Source organism: Prenolepis imparis, unplaced genomic scaffold (assembly GCF_030444845.1).
Source record: "Prenolepis imparis isolate NDT839.2.m4 unplaced genomic scaffold, iyPreImpa1.0 SCAF_7, whole genome shotgun sequence".
Lineage (NCBI taxonomy): Eukaryota > Metazoa > Arthropoda > Insecta > Hymenoptera > Formicidae > Prenolepis > Prenolepis imparis.
In genome coordinates, this window is record NW_028141165.1 from 19,066,970 (window position 1) to 19,089,031 (window position 22,062).

At 35.6% G+C, this 22,062-nt stretch overlaps 1 protein-coding gene across 1 annotated transcript; it reads left to right on the forward strand.

Moving 5' to 3' along the window:
* The first annotated feature begins 458 nt into the window (after positions 1 to 458).
* Positions 459 to 20,505, forward strand: LOC145938737 (uncharacterized). Its single transcript, XM_083042489.1, has 9 exons — positions 459 to 898; positions 1,000 to 1,288; positions 6,172 to 6,286; positions 6,789 to 6,971; positions 7,066 to 7,075; positions 7,309 to 7,421; positions 11,159 to 11,341; positions 12,968 to 13,026; positions 20,467 to 20,505. The coding sequence occupies exons 1-9, from the start codon at positions 459 to 461 to the stop codon at positions 20,503 to 20,505; spliced, it is 1,431 nt and encodes a 476-aa protein (XP_082898615.1).
* Positions 20,506 to 22,062: the final 1,557 nt, after the last annotated feature.

A 22,062-nucleotide genomic window follows, 5' to 3' on the forward strand; every position in this document is an offset into this window, starting at 1 on the left:
GAAGCGCTGAAGAATTCGGTACGCAGACGTTTTGTACATGCAGGTGCCGGAAGCAGTTCGCGAGACATCGGACTCAAATGGCGAGAGATTGATACGGCGTTCGAGAGCCGCATCTTGACTGGTGCGGTAATAAACTATAATCACATTGAACCTCGTCAATTTCTAGAGGAGGCCAAAGACATTGTGATCAGACACGTGCAAAAAGTGTTGCAAAAACACACTAGTGTGAAAGTGAACACTATATTTAATGGCGAGTTCGTGTCGGGTGATAAGCGTGCTAATAAAAGTATCAATACGAAAAACTTTGAAATCTTTAGCACCTCCGATTTACATGATTGGTACAAACGCCGCGTTATCGACCCCACACTAGCATCGCTAGAAGAGTTTGAAGAACGCGATAGTGGTTGGGCATTATCGCGAATAAAAATTTAACTGTAAATATAAACAAGTATAATCCAATGCGTGCGGGATGCCACATTAAATTACCGCGAGAAATAATGATGAAAAGAGCGGTGGTGAACGTGCAATCAAAAGACAATGCATGTTTCGCGTGGGCGGTGGTCGCTGCTCTGTACCCCGCCGATAGAAATGTGCAACTAGAATCTTCATATCCGCATTATACGACAGTGCTGAATCTCCAGGACATTGAGTTTCCAGTGACTGTGAATCAAATTAAAAAGTTTGAACTATCAAACAACATTTCGATAAATGTGTACAGCATCGAAGAAAAGAACATTGTCTCGATACGTCTCAGTGAGCAGAAGAAAGACAGACACGTCAACTTGCTGTACGTGGAAGACAGCAACAGCGTTGGACATTTCACATGGATCAAGAATCTCTCCCGGCTCGTGAGCTCGCAATTGAGCAAACATAATGGTCAAAAATATATCTGCGATCGGTACGTATATTTAATTAAAAACGCAATATATAAAATATATAAAAATGTAATATATATATAAATTATATATGTGGAAAAAAAACTAATTATTTGTTTTACAGATGCTTACACTACTTCCATTCGGAAGACAAGTTGCAGTCACATACAGTAGACTGCGGAAAGATGAATGATTGCGCTATCCGGTTACCGAGCGATAAGGACAAGTGGCTCGCGTTCAACAACTTTAATCGCAAAGAGCGACTTCCTTTTATCGTATACGCAGATCTCGAATGTGTGCTAGCAAAGACGGAAGAAGAAAAAAACTTTCAACATCACCAAGTATTTAGTATAGCATATTATGTACATTGCTCATATGACGATTCATTATCCGAGTATTATTTTCGTCGTAGTGTAGATTGCGTTTCGTGGTTTTCCGAACAACTATAAAATTTAGCGATACGCGTAAAGAATATTTTAGCAACTAACGTCCCCATGGTAAATTTAACATCAGACGAGTGGGAAAAATTTTATAGTGCAACGCATTGTCATATGTGAGAAACCATTCATGCAAGATGATGATACACGCGTACGCGATCATTGCCATCTGACCGGGCGGTACCGAGGTCCAGCACACTCAAATTGCAACTTAAATTATAAAAACTCTTTTTGCATTCCAATAGTATTTCAAAATTTATCCGGTTACGACTCACATTTCATAATTAAGGAAATAGCTATAGCGTTCGAAGGGGGAATCGAATTACTTCCAATAACTAAAGAAAAATATATATCATTTACAAAAAATGTTCAAATTGCAGAAGACAAATCCAGAAATATTAAATTACGTTTTATCGATTCATATAAATTTCTCAATACTAGTCTCGATAAATTGGCATCATTTCTAAGTAAAGATAAACTCAAAAATTTACAATTGAAATTTCAAAATTTATCCACCGAAAATTTTGAATTATTAACACGGAAAGATGTCTTTCCATATGAATACATTGACTGTGTCGACAAGTTGCAAGATACGTGTTTACCGCCGCGCGAATTATTTTACAGTTCCTTGACCGGCGACACTGTATCCGAGAACGATTACGCGCACGCCGAAAACGTATGGGAGCGGTTCTCCATTCGAACGCTGGGCGAATATAGCGACTTATATTTAAAAACTGATGTCTTGTTATTAGCCGACATTTTTGAAAATTTCCGGGATAAATGTATCGAGAGTTATGGACTCGACCCCGCGTATTATTATACTCTCCCCCGGGTATACGTGGGACGCCATGTTAAAGCATACACGTGTAAATTTCGAACTGCTCACAGACATTGATATGGTAATGTTTATCGAACGGGGTATACGCGGTGGTCTGAGTCAATGTTCAAACAGATATGCACACGCTAATAACAAGTATATGCAGTCGTACGATCCATTGAAACCATCTTCATATCTAATGTATTTCGATGTAAATAATTTGTATGGATGGGCAATGTGTCAACCATTGCCTTATGCTGATTTTCAATGGGTCGACGATGTATCTAATTTCGACACATCATCTATCACGCTCGATTCACCCACAGGCTACATCCTCGAGGTAGATTTAGAATATCCACGACATCTTCACGACACGCACACTGACCTACCGTTTTGCCCGACACGCGACAAGCCGCCAGGCAAGGGGGAAGATAAGCTTCTCGCAACGCTATACAACAAGAAGCGATATGTGATACACTACCGCAACCTGCAGCAATGTACGCGTCACGGCCTTCGCGTTGCAAAAATACATCGCATATTACAATTCGCGCAATCTCCATGGCTTCGAAATTATATCGAACTTAATACGCAATTTAGAACACACGCGAAAAATGATTTTGAAAAAAATTTATATAAAATGATGAATAATGCAGTATTCGGCAAATGGAAAATGTGCGTAATCGGGTTGATGTAAAACTTATCACACATTGGGAAGGAAGATACGGTGCAGAGGCAATGATTGCGAAACCAAATTTCCACAGTAGAAGCATCTTTTCAGAAAATCTAATCGCTGTAGAATTACGTAAACTCGAAGTAAAATTTTACAAACCAATCTATGTCGGCATGTGCATACTCGACATCTCCAAAACATGTTTATACGAATTTCATCACGAGTACATGTCACCGCTATATCGCGACAGATGCAGGGTAATGTACACCGACACAGACAGCCTAATATACCACATCGAATGTGAAGATGTGTATAAGAATATAAAGCGCGACGTAAGCAAATTTGATACGAGCGATTACGCTGCGGACAATGTGTATGGTATACCGCTCGTGAATAAAAAAGTACCTGGTCTAATGAAAGATGAAAATAACGGTGTGATTATGACCGAATTTGTAGGGCTTAGAGCAAAAATGTATGCCTTGCGAGTGGATGGCAAGAAAGATACGAAAAAAGTAAAAGGAGTCAAGAGTAACGTTGTCGCGAGAACGATAACGTTTGATGATTATACGCGGTGTTTGAATGAAGAGATTGTAATGACACGTAGTCAGTCGTGTATAAGATCGAAATTGCATGAAGTATACACCATTCGCGAGACAAAAATTGCTCTAAGTCCTCACGATGACAAGCGGTATATCATACCTGAAACCACTGATACATTACCATGGGGACATTATAAAATACCTTTGTAAATAATATTTGTTGTAATATATATATATATATTTTTTTGTATAAATATGTATATTATATGTATATTTGTATTTATAAAATTATTAGATAAATATATTGTAAAATAAACAGTGTACAGATATTTTAAATAAATGTTTATAATACATTATTTTTATGAATCCATGAGTTGTGAGATTTATCCAGTCCCAACCATTTCACATAAACATCATCGCCTTTTTTCCGCAAAATCTTTTCCACGAGATATACATCAGGATTTGCAACATGATGTAACTCGTACTCGTAGAATCCTCCGGCGACGGAATTTCCGCGCGAATCTTCAAGTATATATGTCGCAGGATTAGTTTTCTGCACTTTGATAATTTTAAATATTTCGGTAGTCCAATTTGGTGTAAAGCCTTTTTCGAAGATGGTCTTGAATTTACTCACGCGTACCTGACAGCCTACTTTGAATCTTGCCGGAGCAGCAATTTTTACGTTACTGTATATCGTATTTAAAACTTTTTCAGCAATCTCCGGAGTAACATCAATAGGTTTCATGCCGATAGTGCGATGTTTTCGCGCATTGTATTCTGCAACGAGTCGCGACAGCGCGTCGATCCACTTGTAATTGCCATTAAGTGTAAACATTTTCCACATATTGTTCTTTAAAGTACGATTAAATCGTTCCACCACTGAGGCTTTCATAACAGAATACGTCGAGTAATGATTGATGTTGTGTTTTTTTACGAGTTTCTGCACATTTGCATTGTAAAATTCTTTTCCTCTATCGGTTTGTATGTTTCTCGGACATCTCTTGCCATCTCGAATTATCTCGGCGATAGCGTCAGCTGTTTCGCGTCCGCTCTTATTCTTGAGCGGCACGGCCCATGCATACTTGCTCAACACATCGATGACGGTGAGTATGTAATTGTATCCTTTGTTGACTCTTGCATAAGGACGCATCTCGACCACGTCAGCTTGCCACAAGTCGTCGTATCCACGTACTATGACGCGTCTACGCGGAAAATTTCTTCTCGCTGGAGCGTGCAATTCCTCCACGAGTAGCTGCTTTTCAGAGGTGTTTGATCCAGGCATATTTGTAATAATGTGATATAATTTTCACGTACAGTTCTTTATGTATGTTTTGATGTAGTCTGCGTTACAGCCATTTTATCCAGCGTTAATAATAGCGCCTGCATATTCCTTTCAAGCCTTATTATTTTTTTCTCAATTTCTTTCTGTTGATCTCTCAAAAGCTTGACACTCGCTTCGACATATCGTTTGTTGGCTGCGTCATTATCATCTTCCGGTTGCGCTACACGTCGTATCTTGCGCGACCTTGCGTCATAGCCGGAGGCTGTTAGATACAGAGTGTTATCGCGCACGTAATTTCTTAGTAATCCATTCCATTGATAATATGAATTATTATTCGACGTTCCAAGTGATAATCCAAATTTATTAATCGACATTTCGATACCACTAATATTGACAGACTGACTCGTATCGTGGATGTATAACTTATTTTATAATAATGCCAGCTTCGTAAAGTTCCTCGATAATCGACAATATTTCATTGTCGTGGGCGTTGTTGCCGGCTTGACGTGAAGCTTCGAGCAATCGCAGACGATCTACCAACTCGTTGGGTTCATTCCAATGCACGTAATCAATCTTATTATTGTTTGAGGTCATAGCACGCGGTATACCTTTTCCAGATTTTTTATCAGAGAATAATGGTGCGATTATATATTTATATTTGTATCCCTTGTTACCTAATACTGGATGATTCACATTACCATTTCGTCTGTGGCGCTGTCACGCGGCATCGGAATTCGGGGCGCGGAGTGGTGGCTGCGTGGTGGGGGGATGCGCGCGCCACGCCGCACGCCGCGTCGGCACGCGCACCCCCCCCCTTCGCGCCCCACCCACGTGACCATGAGTCACGTGGGCGCGCGCACCCCCACCACGCAGCCCCCACTCCGCGCCCCGAATTCCGATGCCGCGCGACCACGTGACAAGCGCCATTTGAAGGTCGAAGTCGAAGTCGAACGCGCCGCGCACATCGACACGCGCTCTAGTATTATATATTATATATTCTATGGTTGCGCGATCTGAAATTGGCAACACTGGTAGCGAGGTGGAATCGCTGAGATGATTTCATTCGTGACGACTGGTGGATCGCACTTGAAGGTCGAACGGGAGTCGGTCTTGAGCAAGTAAACTGAGTGCCACGGACAGATGATCAATTAGTATTTTTGACGGAGATTATTATAATCTCGATATTTATGGATGAAGTTGCGCGTCCTTTGATGGAGTCTATTGTTCTTAGTGTCGCGAGCTGAATTAGCTGTTTGTTGTGAATTGAAATTATATCGATAAAAGAGGATATTATATTGCCACGTGTTAAAATTTCGTGAGAGTGTCGGCCATTTTGCTTCGGTGTTCGTCGTGACTTGCATTTTTGGGGCCGGTGCTGAATTCTTTTCCTTTTCTTTTCTTTTCCTATTTCTTTCTTTGCCATCTGTTTACCTCTTTTATACGATTTCTTTCCTTTATTATAAATTTTGTTTTTATTTTTTTTATTTTTTTTTTTTAATGATGAATAGGACTTGTGATAATAGTTGTATGACTAATTCTGATAATTTTCAGATGCGTAATGAATGCATGGACATTGACTCTGAACCTCAAGAGGTTTTAGATGCATTAAATTCTCTTTCTCAAGAAGCTGGAGGACCAATCTGTGTTGTACCTTTGAATAAAGCTGGTAAGGAGAGCTCTCACATCATCTCGGCATATTAAGTCGAGGGGCTTAAAAAGAAATTTGATTGCGGGAAAATCTACTGAAACTTCTTCTATATCTAAGAGGGCGGCGTCGAACGATGTTGGTAAGCTAGATTTATTGCAATCTTCTTCTAGTAGTCATGTTACTGGCTCCGTAGTATCTTTGTCAAGTGAGATTTTATCTAGTCGATATTCGATCAATAATCAGGGACCATTTAGTGTTCACATTCAGAGGATTTCAAATCCTAGATCTCTTTTGCATCCAATTTCTGTAGGAAAAGTAATCTTTAATTTTATGAAAGAGAGTATTTTGGAGGTTAAAAGAATTGGATTTTCTAAGGTTGCTGTTTTTTTGAAGGATAGGGAGGCGGCTAATAAATTAATTGAAAATCAGTATTTAAAGGATAAAGATCTTATTGCCTTTATTCCTCCTTTTTATATCTCTCGTAAGGGTATTATAAGGGACGTTCCTTTTGATTTGTCAGAGGAAGATGTTATACAGGGCTCAGAAAGTCCTTTTAAAATAGTAGCTGTTAAGAGATTTTTTAGAAGGAATTCACTTGTAAATAAGGATAATAGCGATAAGAATAATAATGATAAGTCTAATATTGATGTTGGCAAGAAAGCTCAATTTATTCCTACGTTGACAATGGCAATAACTTTTGAAGGTCAGCGTCTTCCTAAATACATAACACTTTTTCACGTTTCTTATCCGATCTATCCATATGTTTCTAGAGTGTCTCAACGTTATTCTTGTTTTAGATTTGGACATGTGAGTGCGACATGTAAGGGGAAATCTCGATGTGTTTCGTGTGGTGATGAGAGACATGAGGAGGGGACTGTTTGTCCTCGCACGGAACCTTTGTGTGTAAACTGTAAGGGAAGCCATCCGGCGAATTCTCGTGAATGTCCGGAATTAATTCTGCAGAGGGAAATTCGTATGATATCAGCATATAGAAATATTACTTTATCGGATGCGAGGGATATCGTGAAGGGTTTTTCTAGGTCTGAGGTGCCCTCTAATTCCTTGGAGGAGTTTCCTCTTATTAATGGTTCCCATTTGAATGGGAGGCGTTTGGATAATTCTCGTGATGCTTCTTATGCGGGAGTAGTTGCTGGTATGTCCTCTCCGCCTTCGTCGGCTCAGGCATTGTATATTCCTTCTTCTTCGTCCTCGTCGTCTTCGGCTTTGTCGGGGGGGGGGGGGGGGGTTTGGATACCAAGAGTTAAGGCTTGGAGAAAGAAAAATAGCAAAAATAGAGCTCCGCCTAGTGTTTCTTTTTCTTCAGAAGAGTCTTTTAATATTAATGATAATTTTGATAAAGATAGTTTGTCTAATCGTAATGAAATTTGTAAGGGTTTAGATATCCAGAAGAGTAAAAATAATATTACTAGGTTATTAAGCGGTTCTATTGTTAATTCAGATATTAATTCTAATTTAGCTGATACTGATAATGGGAATATATTGAAGAAAATTTTATTTCATTATAACTCGCTTACTTTGCAAATCTCTAATATTCTGCAGAAGATGAATTTCTGTTGATGGATCCTCGCTTGCTGTGGCTACGGATGTGAATAATGGTTTGGCTGTGTCGGCCTTGCCTTCTTCTTTACTCTAATTATGAATCAGGACAGGACTATTGGACAGTTGAGGATTTTACAATGGAATTGCCATTCATTTTTGAATAAGAGGGACTCAATTGGTGACTTATTTGATGATTATGATGTTTTGGCCTTTTGTGAGACATGGTTGGATGATAGGCATACCATTTATCTTAAGAATTTTAATATTGTTCGTGTTGATGGACCTTCTTCTAGATCGGGGGGTTTGATGATAGCTATTAAAAATTATATTCCCTTTTCTTTAGTTGAGAATATTTTTTCATTGGAAAATCAATTAGAATCTTTGGCAATTAAAATTCCTATTTCGACGGGTTCTTTGATTATAGTTTCCAATTTACAGACATCCGGGGGCTTTTCCTTCCGACGGCTGGGATGGGCTTTTGTATTCTTGTAAAGATTATTCATCCTTATTGATTTTGGGGGACTTTAATGCTCATCATCCGGGGTGGGGATCTTCCGTCACTGATTCATCGGGTGGCTCTCTTCATCGTGCTATGCTTCATAATTGTATGATTCCCTTAAATGATGGTTCACCTACGTTTATTTCTCGTCCTAATCAGTTAAATTCTGTTATAGATCTTGCTTTTGTCTCTGTCTCGTTGTACCCGGTTTGCTGTTGGAATTTGTTGGAGGATTCGTACGGTAGTGATCATTTGCCTATTGGCATTACTATTAATTCCACATGTAATATTATAAGTTTTTATTCACATAAATATAATTATAAGAAAATGAATTGGAAGAAATTTATGCGTTCGTTATGTGTTTCTTTTTCTGAGCTAGAGGATAAACTTGGGGATCCACAGATCACCTTTACTTCAAAATATAATATCTTTTTTGATCATTTGAGGGAAGTTATTCGGTCGGGTCTCCCTTCCGAGAGGGCTATAAATTTCCGTGTTAATGGGGTTAGACGTGCCCCTCCTCCTTCACCTTGGTGGAATGGGGAGTGTTCTGAGGCGGTGGAGCATAGGAAGCGTGCTCTTAAGAATTATCGTAGACTTATGAATTATCCTAACTATCTTGAGTATAAGAGGCGGGAGGCTATGGCTAAAAAAGTTTTCAGAAAGGCTAAGCGCGAGAGAATCTTGGAGGGCTTATTGTGGATCTCTTAATTTTAGGACTTCTATGACCTCAGTTTGGAATATGGTGAAGAGATTTAAGCATCGTTATCTTGGTTTGTCTGCTTCTTCGATTGCCTCTAATGTTATTGTTCCTGATAAGTTATGTAATCAAATAGATGCTTTGTGTCCTCCTTATGTAGCTCCTGAGCCTTATAGTGTTTGTCGTGTATCGTCATCTGTTGTTCGTTGTGATTTGTTTGACTCATTTTTTACAATGGAGGAATTTGATAGGATTTTTAGTATTCTTAAACCTAGGAAGTCCCCGGGGCCTGATCAGATTGATCATTTGATTCTTCTCAAGCTTCCGTTGAAATATAGATCTATTTTGTTGAGTATTTTGAATGGTCTGTTTTTTGAGGGAGAGTTTCCTTTTGTGTGGCATGAGTCTATCGTATATATGATACCCAAAGCATCTCCTGGTAAATATAGGCCGATATCACTCACTTCCTCCGTTCTTAAATTACTTGAAAGGCTTGTCTATTTGAGATTAAATTGGTGGCTGGAGTCCAACAAGTTTCTTCCTAATTCACAATATGGATTTCGTAATTTTAGGTCGTGCATTGATAATTTGGCCATTCTTATTTCTCAGATTAATATCAGCTTTGTAAGAGGGCATTGTACTGCTTGTTTGTTTTTGGATTTAACCAGTGCTTTCGACAATGTTTTGCCCCATATTCTTTTGTCTGATTTAGAAGCATTGGGTCTTCCATCTCATCTTTGTAAATTCATATACAATATAGTACATTTTAGGAAACTTCAGATAGTATTTAATGGTAGGATTATTGATGCACGCCATACCTATAAAGGGGTCCCGCAGGGATCCATATTGGCTCCGCTTCTTTTCAATATCTATTTAGCTGGGTTGAGGGATTGCATTCTTCCTGATTGTGAGATTCTTCAATTCGCTGATGATATTGTGTTGTTCTCCAGCTCTCAATCCTCGGATAAGGCGATAAAGTCCTTGGAAAAATCGGCTAATCGGTGTATTAGTTATTTGGATTCCAGAGGCCTTTCTACTTCTATTACTAAATCTGCATTTATGGTTTTTTCTAGGAAAAGAATTTCTCCTACTTCTTATTCTGTTAAGCTAAATAATTGTGTAATCAATTCAGTTCATTCTCATAGATTTTTGGGTGTCATATTGGATTCTCGTTTGCGCGGTGAAGAGCATGTTAATTATGTCTCTGATAAGTGTATGAAACTCAATAATGTTATTAGGGTCCTGAGAGGTACTTGGTGGGGGGCGGATCCTCGTACTTTGCTTCAAATTTATAAGGCTTTGATTAGGGGAACTATATATTATGGATGTTTTATTTATCCATTTAATAATGGTTCGATCTTTAAGAAGCTTGAATTAGTTGTTTTTCAGTCTTTGCGTCTGTGCTTGGGTTTGCGACGGACTACTCCTACAAATGTTATTCTGGCAGAGTCGGGGGAGGGTTCTCTGTATCATAGGTTGCTTTATTTGACTTCTAAATATGTTTTGAAAGTGTTTTCTCAGGAGGATCATCCATTAATCGATAAGTTATTTTTGTTACGTCATTTTTCTCGTTTTTCTCGTAAGGTTTGTCCTTCTTTTTACTTTCTTTTGTTTAAGGCATTTGATAGTCTTTCTCGCTATAAATCAAAAATTGTGTCGTTTGATATTTTTCCTCTCTTCCGTACTAATTATTGGGCAATTGTAAATTCTCCTACGACAATAATTACTTCAACTAATGCTGTGGAATCTATTAAGAGTGCTTCAATTCCGCAAGTTATTTTTTTGGATTTATATAAGGATTTAATTAATAATTCAACTATATTTTATACGGATGCTTCTAAGAAAAGTACTTCTGATTTTGTGGGTTTTGCTTTATACTCTCCTATTAATTTACAAATTTTATATAGACTATCGTTTTCGTCTGTTTATACAGCCGAGGCTTTTGCTATTTTATATGCTCTTGAATTAATTTTACAAAAGTCTATCAACATTTCGGTTGTATTTACAGATTCTCGTAGTGTTGTGGAAGCGATTTCTTCTCCTAATAGATTTAAATCTTCTAATTTTGTAATTTTGTCTATTCTTCAAGCTCTGTATAATATTAAGATGAACGGATTTATTTGTACTATAGTTTGGATTCCCGCTCATTCGGGAATTTTGGGTAACGAGACAGCTGACTTTCTTGCTAATAGAGCGACTTCTCAGGGTAAACTTGTACCTGAATATTTGCCACATTCGGATTTTTATGAATTGGCCTTTCATAGATTCATTAGTGGATCCCAGAGAGCTCTCCTTGCGCAGGCCAATTTCAAAGGTAAGAATTACTTTAATTTGCATAATTCTTTTGGCATTAAAACTTGGTTTCATAAAATTAATCTTAAAAGGAATTTTGTTACATCTTTGACGAGAATTAGAGTTAATCACTATGCTTTGAATGAGAGTCTTTTTAGATGTAATTTGGTTTCTAGTCCTGCTTGTCATTGTGGTTCTCCTTCCCAGTCCGTGGATCATTTATTTTGGTTCTGTCCTGCTTTCTCCCTGCAGAGGCGTGACTTGATTGATTCCCTTAAAAGACTTAAGTTTTTTCCTCCTTATGAAATTTCTTTACTTTTGAAGGATCCTAAACCTAAAGTTGTCAATCTGATTTGCTCTTTCCTTAAGGACTGTGCTGTGAACCTTTGATCCTGTTCCTTGAATGTCCTTGGTGTCTCCTTTGTGATTGTAAGTCATGGACTGATGGACTAGGACTTTTGTGAGGACTTTTTATTCTGGTCGCTGTGGCATTGGATTTATATATTTCTACCAGTTTATGGCTTGATGGATGGATCATTTTGTCATCCTGTTGCCAGTAATTTATAAGAAGAAGAAGAAGAAGAAGACATTAAAGATGTGAGTGAGAGCATTGGTCGTTCGCTAAAAAATGCCGGCGCTAATGTCGTCTATAAAATAGCCAATAAATTGGACACATTAATAAAACGAGGCAAAGATTCATTGCCCAACAATGATAGAACTAATGTTGTATACAAACTTAATTGTAATAATTGTAATGCCTCATATATCGGGCAAACAAAGAGACATATGCGCACTCGTGTAAAAGAACACTGTAACAATATAAAATTACATGCGACAAATCATTCTGTTATAAGTAAACATAGACTAACATATGGACACGATTTTGATTGGACATCACCCGTTATATTGCACAGCGAAAAGCATGTTAGAAAGAGAGAAATCGCAGAGATGTTTTTTATCAAAAAAGTTAGCAATACAATTAACCTACATAAAGACACTGAGAATCTCAATAACATTTATGATAAAATTATAAAGGTCGTATAATCTTTGGCTTTATATATTTAGTTTTTGACGAATCATCATAACGATAGGATCGTTTTCTCTTTTTTTCTCTTTCAAATGGTTTGACAAAATTGAATTTATGTTATGTTTATTTAAATATGTTGTAACTATATTATGGAAAAGTTGACGTTATCGTTAATTTGGCTGCACCTCTACTAATGAAGTATGTAAAAAATCTCTAACTTTTGACATATCAAACCGTCTCACACTTATGATTTAAAACTGTATTGTTTCAGTATTACACTTGATAAGGACCACATCCATATGGTCGAAACGTTGTGTGTTTTTTAAATAAATATAATTTTGGCTAGTTGGGTCGACTTTACTTCGTTCCTATTTCAAAATAATTAATATAAAATAACATGAATAAGATGCTAAATTCTCACTGCAGCATCCTGACGGTCGACGTCAAATATTAATGTTATATAAATTAGAAACTGCCAAAAATTATATAATAAAATATAAATAATTAATTTTTTAATATTTTTTTTTTAATTATTTTATAAAATTTTATTTAAAATCTAAAAATATTTATTTGGTACTTTTTAAGAGCATATATAAAATTTTTCAAATTTTATTACAAAAGGTGCTTCAGCCGCTGTTACTTCAATCGATACGGCTCTGTATTGGAGTAGAGCTAACGAGGTACGTATCGATCCCGCACAAGTAGTTGTATAATAATATCCCGTAAAAAAATTGCTCATTTTTAACAATATAATCCTATATATAATTATATATAAAAATATCTAATTTATATATAAATATTGTAGAAACTAATTTTTTCTTTAGAGTTAGATTGTTTAAATGTTCCAATCAACAATCACCAACAGTTCGTGTGAACTTTTATTCTTATTCGAATTAACACGAGGATGTCAGGAAAATCAGATTAATGTTCGAATCAAAGAAATAGCGGATCAGTTAGAAATAAAGAAATATTTAATTAAACAAAAGGAGTATTAATAGAGCAATACAAATATTTGCGACAACGTTCTAGTTCAAACCAAGGAATCAGACCGAGAATAGCCTTACAATATGTTTCGAGTATGATAAAGATTTTCATACAGTTCAATATTAGTGCTCACGCTTATTGAAAGTTCGCGATACTATTTCACAGTTCTTATAATGTTTAACGCATTCGCGCACTGATGCTATTACCATCAGAATAATACGATCGAACGGTAACTTCTAAGACAAGCCCGGAGGCACAAGTAGATTATCAAATCTACGTTGAACAAGTGGTCTAGGACCTCAAAAAAGCGCGACTGCCTTTTGCCAAGCTCTGCGAGAGAGTCCTCCCAAAATCGCAAATCGGAGCACACGAGCGCGACGATCATCCACGCGGCAAACGGAGCCGTGGTGGGGATGGTTCTCTCCTTGGTTCTCTCTCAGATGGCGAAAAGCGCCGAATTCAAATTCATTTCTTTCAATATATATATTTCTCATATATAAATATATATAATTGTATACAATCATATGTAAATTATATATAACCTCAAACCTATGCTCCAATATTTATAGATTCATTTGTCAATTTTTGAAAGAGAATATTTAAATTTTAAAGTATTATTATTGTGGTTTTCGAGCTTTTATTATTTGCGTACAGCCGTAAAGTCGCGTCTTAATCACTCGCAACTAGTTTTATATGCTCCAATATAGATAGGTTAACTTTTCACTTTATACCGCAGAATATTCAAATTTCAATGTATTATATTAATGTTTTAGAGCTTTTATTATTCGCGTACAGCCTTGTATGGTTTAGAATAGATGTAGAGTGGCGTCCACATCCTACGAAACTTGTTTTTTATGCTCCATTACAGATAGATTCACTTTTCACTTTTTACCGCAGAATATTTCAATTTCAAGGTATTATATTCATGTTTTGGACCTTTTATAATTCGCGTACAGCCTTGTATGAATGAGAATAGATGTAAAGTCTTGTCTACATCCTACGAAACTTGTTTTTTATGCTCCATTACAGATAGATTCACTTTTCACTTTTTACCGCAGAATATTTCAATTTCAAGGTATTATATTCATGTTTTGGACCTTTTATTATTCGCGTACAGCCTTGTATGAATGAGAATAGATGTAAAGTCTTGTCTACATCCTACGAAACTTGTTTGTTATGCTCCAATATAGATAGATTCACTTTTCACTTTTTACCGCAGAATATTCAAATTTCAAAGTATTATATTCATGTTTTCGACCTTTTATTATTCGCGTACAGCCTTGTATGAATGAGAATAGATGTAAAGTCTTGTCTACATCCTACGAAACTTGTTTTTTATGTTCTTATATTTATATATTTATTTTTCACTTTTAACCGCAGAATATTTAAATTTAGAAATCTTGTTACAATGTTCTCGAGATGATATTATTGGTTTATGGTATTGTGTCGATTAGAGCGGATATGGAATTGCGTATAGATGCTGTGGAAGTAGTTATTTATTATATAATATTGATAGTTTCATTTTTTACATTTTAAGGTTACATATTGAATTCTGGAAATGTTATAATGATGTTTTTCAACTGCTGTTGTTCGTATACGGCTTTCATTCCTCTATTTCTATGGATATAATTGAAATTAAACACTGTAGGATATGAATAATTCAGAATTGCTTACAATGAACGGTTAAAAGATTTTATCACTTTATTGGAGCACACAAATTACTATAACTTCTTTTAATATACAAACGTAACTGAATAGTTTCCAAAATATAAGAATATGGATAATACAAATAGGCCGATTTTATAGTGCGCAAATTATATCTCTTTTATTGCGATCGATTATCACGTTACGATCGTCGCTCGACTCAGACTGCCTGCCTCGGTTCTCGCGGTCTCGCATACCTAAGCTAATTCCCACTCTTACGCTCTTTCGTTATTTTTCAAATGTCTGTGCCCTTTCGTCATAGCTCCAAAATCATACAGATAGTATATATATTCGGAAGCCTACAGCTTCGGCCGTCCTGGCGTTAGTTCGTCTCGAACTAATTTTCGCTGCAAGTTTTCGCGTACGTCAAAATTTTAATAAAACACCAATATGAACTTTTTTTTTTTTCACACAAATTTAAACGTCGGATCCACCAGGATCATTGTCCGATATCTTAATCCATTTTTTAATTTTGTCTGCCGATAAGATAGTATTTAAGGGTCTTATCGAGTGACTGTAACCCGGGACGTCAACTACTACATACCGGTTTTTATTTAAAACTTTTTTAATCTGGTACGGTCCCTTATATTTTGGTAATAACTTTTTATTCGTGCCCGGTTTATGTTATAAGACCCTTATTAATACTAAGTCACCTTCACAATATTTAGTCGGTTTCTTATGGCGCTTGTCAAATTGAGACTTGTTATATTCTTTCAACGCGCGATTTACAACATCTGCCGCATCTCTCAATTCATTTCGTGTCTCTACAAAATCCTTGTCGATATTCGTCAAACTTTCGATAAACTGTCGTAATTCATCATCGTTCGTATTCCGCTGTTCGAACCCTAACAATAATTTACTCGGAGTTGTATTAATTGCCTTATGCACAGTATTATTTATCACGTACTGGGCTTTACCTAAATATTTTTTCCATTCGTCGGCGTTGTCAATCATTTTCGTCAACGTGGATTTAAGAAAACGGTTTACGCGTTCCACCTGACCATTGGCCCATGGCGAGGCCACTGCCGTAGAGAACCTCAAGGAGAGAGAAGCGACAACTGGTCATCAGCTATTCGTGATTGGCTGGCATAATATGTATTATAACCTCACAGTACGTGACACATTTGACATTTTTCGGTGTGCATTGCGTATACTGCATTGGCGTCGCAATGTCCAAATAGTACATATTATGCCAGCCAATCACGAATAGCTGGTCACGTGACCAGTTGTCGCTTCTCTCTCCTTGAGGTTCTCTACACTAGAGTCAAGTTACATAGTCAAGTTTTTAAATCCATTATAGAAGATATTATTAAAAAAGCAGAAAGCATTGGTTTGCGAGTACACGCTGTTACATCAGACATGGGAGGATCAAATCAAAGTATGTGGAAACAATTTGGAGTAAATGTGTCTCGATACTCAACTATTAAAACCTTCTGTGAACATCCGTGTAATAAATCTCGCAGACTTTATTTTTTTTCTGATGCAGTTCATATTTTTAAAAACATTAGATGTAGTTTAGTTACTAACCGACTTTTTAAACTTTCAGATAGCATTGTAAACAAACATCAATTATCATCTAATAAAGTGTTAATAAATCATATTATAGATTTAGCTAATTTTCAAAAAAACATTGAATTAAAACCTGCTCGAAAATTAAATGATGAAAACTTAAATCTTAATAATCAACATTTTGCTAAAATGCGTGTTAAAAACTCGACAAGTGTACTGAGTTATGATGTAAGCTCTGGACTCAAATATCTATCACAAGAAACTTCTCAATTAGACTATATAACAACGTCATGGTTTGTTGAACAAATTACACGATGGTTTGATCTTATGTCTAATCGTAATCCTGCATTAGCATTGTCCATGTTGAAACCACAAAAATATTCTGAAACAATTGAGTTTTTAAATGAAATTATTGATCTTTTTAATCTAATGGAAATTGGAACACCATCTACATGGAAACCAATACAAACTGCCGTATTAATGTCAACCACGTCATTTCTTCAATTATCAAAGTATCTTTTAAATAAAATGAGTTTTCAGTTTGTACTCTCAGGAAGATTCACACAAGATTGCATCGAGAATTTATTTTCTGTTATTAGAATGAAAAATATTATTCCTAATGCTCTCCAATTCAAGAACAATTTGAAATTGATTTTAGTTGCTCAATATATGAAAAATGTATCTAATAGTAGCTATTTTGAAGATGATGGGGAGCTTTTTTCTGAATTCTTGAACATTGTTAGACAAAATCGAAATATACATATCATTGAGAATGAGTCGTCTATAAACGATATTAACAATAATTATCTTAACTTGGTTAAAAAAGAAATTAATTTGTGCAAAACTGAAAAAAATTGTTTATATAATATTGCCGGGTATATTATGAATAGTATTAAACGAAATCAAAGAACTTGTAAAAACTGCATTCAACAAACAGGTTCTAATCAACCATCTTATTCCTTTTATTATAATCGATTAACACTATTAAAACGCCGTGAAGGATGTAATTTATTCTTTGTTAATCCACGTACTTTTAAGTTTTTTCTTAATATGGAAATTATTTTTAGGAGATATTATGATTATGCACGTGTACAAAAACACATTAGTTTGAAACAGTTTTTCGTACAGCAGTTCAATAACATTGATTATTCTCTACCGACATGCCACAATTTAAAAACAAAAATGATTTTACGATTCCATGCGTTTCGTCTTAAAATTAAATCTTCTAAAGTTAAGTCCTCAAAAAGGCCTGAATTTGCAAGTAAAAGTATGACTATGCATACTACAGTAAAATAAAATTATATCTTTATCGTTAATATTAATCCAAAGATTAGTTATATTAATATAATAGATTAAATAATGATAAAAGACAATAATAGATTAAAAAATGTTATTTTATTTTTTGTTTAATATATGGACATTTTGTTTTGATGTTGTTTCAATTTTGTTTATAATATATTTTATTATTGTCAATTAAAATTTATTACACATTTATTGTATAACGTTTATAAATTTTATTTTTCATTTATTATAATATAATAAAAATAAATTATATATATATATATATATATATATATACATATGTAACTAAAAATTTGCTTTATTAACCGAAATTTTAATTACAGGTATTATCAATGAGTCCACTTAATTAGTGTAAAATCCAATCTTTACACATATATAAAGACAACAAGGTCTTGCAGCTCTTCGCACCACATACATATATATTTTTTTCAATTAAATTTTGCATATATTGCAACTAGAATTTGTATGTATATACTAATGATGAATTAAAGAACGATAATTTTTGAATTGTTTTTATTTTGCTTTTGATGTGCTTATGTATAACTTTATGATTTTATCTTCATGAATAAGATTTTTTCTTATAATCATACTGAATTATTCTATTTCAACTGCAATAAATTCTATTTTTTGAAAATTGTTTTTTGCAAAAAAAGTTTATTACAAAATATTTATACTAAAAAAATCATTACTAAGCCATAAAAAAAAATTTGGTTTGCATTTGTATTTATAGTATTTGAATGTTTCGCGCTTTGTAACTGTGAATTTCCGGTTTCGACCCAGACATGGCAGCTACAGCGACGGTGTCCAGACTCTTATTATAGGGACTCTACTCTACACTGCCGTCATTGTATGTATTATCTCGTTCGAATTCATAAATTCCGCGAAAAGTTTTGATGAAAAAGCAATTCCTCTATCGCTTATTATTTTTATTGGAAGGCCGAAAGAAAGAAAAAGTGAAGAAAAATGTTTAATGACTTCCTCGGAAGTTGTCGATTTGCAAGGAAAAAACCATACGTATTTGGTGAATGAATCTATAATTACTAAAATATATTTAAATCCTTTTCTTTCTCTTTCAAGAGGCCCAAAATGATCTACATGCAATATTTGCATGGGCTTGATACAATTCTCCACCAACTCCATCTCACCCTCCTTTTTTCCCGACGCGATCGTACAACTTAAGCATTTAATACAATTTTCAATATATAACCTCACTTTCCACTTAAGGCAGGGGAACCAATAATGACCGAGAATTCCACGAACTGTCTTCTCTAAGCCAACGTGACCCATATCGTCATAGTAAACTTTGATAATACTATTTATCATATCCGGTATCACGAACAAAGGTTTATCTTTATAATTTCTGAATACTAATCCGTCTATTAATGAAAAGTATTTATTATCCTTGATTTCGAGCTCCGCGGCTATTTCTTTTAATTTCGTGTCTGCCAATTACTTATACATAAGCTCGTCTTCCACGGAAACGAAATTTACCATCAATACATTTCGACTTAAACAATCAACATGTATTATTTTATTTGACGCGCGATGTTTCAGTTCGAAATGATAATTCTGCAAAAACAGGCCCCATCGAGCGATACGCGGATTTATATTTATTTTTTTCATAGCCAACACGAGTGAATTGCAATCCGTAATTATTGTGAAATTGATACCTTGTAAATAAACATGAAAACGCTCGATAGCTTTAACGATGGCTAATGGCTCGAGCTCGAAACTGTGATATCTTTTTTCTACATCAGATGTTGCTTTACTAAAGTACGCGATTGGCCCGAAACGACCGTCAGCCTGCTTCTGCAATAAAATTGCACCGAAACCTAGGCTACTTGCATCCGAATGGAGCTCCGTTTTTGCGGACGGATTATATATACATAAAACCGGAGGAGACGATAATTCTTGTTTTAATCGTGTAAAAGACTCCGTACATTTACTATCAAAATTAAACGGCATGTCTTTTTTAAGTAGAGCTTGAAGTGGTCCGGTTTTTACTGCAAAATTATGAATAAAACGACGAAAATAATTACACAAACCAATAAATCCTTGTAATTCCTTTACATTTCGAGGTTGCGGAAATTCTAAAATTGCTTGCACATGTCGCTTACATAAGGTAATGCCGCTTACAGACACTAAATATCCCAGATATTCTATCTCCTTTTTAAGAAAAGAACATTTCGATAAATTTAATTCGAGTCCATATTCTTTTAACCGAATTAACACCTTCTCCAATATTTCAAGACCTTCCTCGACATTAACTGATGCAATCAGCAAATCATCAATGTATATTAATATTTTATTTTCTCGTATCAAATCATTGAAAATATGCAATATTCGCTTCTGAAACTCTGCGGGTGATTCCGAGAAGCCGAATGGTAGACGTAAATATTCGTATTGACCACTAGGGGTTGCAAACGCGAAATATTTAGTAAAATCGGGATTAATTTTTATCTGGTGGAAGCTATCTTTTAGATCTAACTTAGTGAAAAATTTCTTGCCATACAGTTTGTCCAAATGGTCCTCAATAATAGGAAAAGGGTATTTTTGCGGATATACCCGTTGATTTAACAGTCTCAAGTCAATACATAATCTTTTTTGACCATTTCTTTTAGGTATCAGAATTGCTCGAGAGCAATACGGAGAAATGCTAGGTTTAATAATCTCTCGTTCTAATAGATCATTGATAATCGCATCGAGTTCGTTCTTTTCGGTAAACGATAATCTTCGAGGAGCGAAGCGAAATAGCGAGTCGTCCTTTATATTTAATTTTATACTATAATTGTCTTGCTTTATTTCATTTTCCATTGCATTCACGGATTTAAATAATTCTACCAAATTCTTTTTCGCAACCAAGGGAACATCTTTATCTAAATTATTTTCGATTTGATCATATTGATCAAATTTTTCTACATCTATGGACAATATCGCGTGAACAAAGTCATCCGAATTCTTTTCTCTCTCAAAGTTAAATCCTCCTTGGTGATACATTAATTTGATATCCGCGTTGATAAAAAATTGACGACCCAACAATAAATCGTATTGCATGGTGTTATCATTAACAATAAATAATTCTACGTCAAACCAAGAATTTGCAATGTCGGGTATTGAAATTTGATCATATATTTTGCCAAAAACTGAAATTGCCGTATTATTTACGCCCTTTAAATTGATGTTATTTACGATTTTAAAACTTTCTTTGTTAGGAAAATATTTTTTATATATTGAATTACGAATGAGACTCACCGGACTTCCTGTGTCTATTAGCGTTTTGAGACTTACATTAGGATTGCTTATTGATTGAATTCGCACTCACGTTTCATCTTTTGACGCAAAGTTCAATGTATTAACATTCAAGCTTCCTGAAGATACACCATCCCCTTCCGCAGTAGCCTCCTCTTGCACAATCACGTGACTCGCACTCCTCGCCGTCTTCCTCGGGCAGGCCGCGCTAATATGTCCTTCTTGTCCACATGTGAAGCATGTTATTTTCCGCTGTGTACAGTCCTTCGATATGTGACCGGGCTGCTTACAATTATAACAAGTCTTTTCAGAGGTAGCAGATCGCGTGTTTTGATTTCGGTTTGTGAAATTCCCTCGACCTCCATATCTATTATGATTCGATTCTTTGTTTTTCGGAACCGTTGTATCTTCCGTTATCCTTCTAACATGTTCTAGAAAGTCGGGTATACTCGATATCCATGTACTTAATACCAGTTTTCTTAGCACCGGATCCTTAACGCCGTCAGCTAACAAATCAATTTTTTCTTTTTCCATCAACGAGAGCGTATGCATCAAGGTCAATTTCTCCTCAGCATAGTCGATAAACTTCTCTGAGTGTGACCTCCAGGTCCTCTGTCCGATTCTTGCCAATGTCGCGATATACGATTCCTTGACTTGAAAATGTTTTTCGATATAATATTTAAAATCCTCCCAGTTGGACATCGCTTCCAAATCCTGGCGATTATACCACTCAAGAGCTCTAACTTTTAATTGCGACACTGCAGCCAGTAATATTACGTCGTCTCTTAGATTATACAGACGAGCGACACTCGAAATACGATCCAACCACTTCGATATATTTTCCTCCTCCTTACCGGAAAAATGTGGAATCAACTTGGTCGCAAATTTAATTTGGGACCAATTATTTGCATCTGGATTACCCGAATTACTTGAGCCGGATCCTACTTCAAGAAAAGGCGAACGTCTCT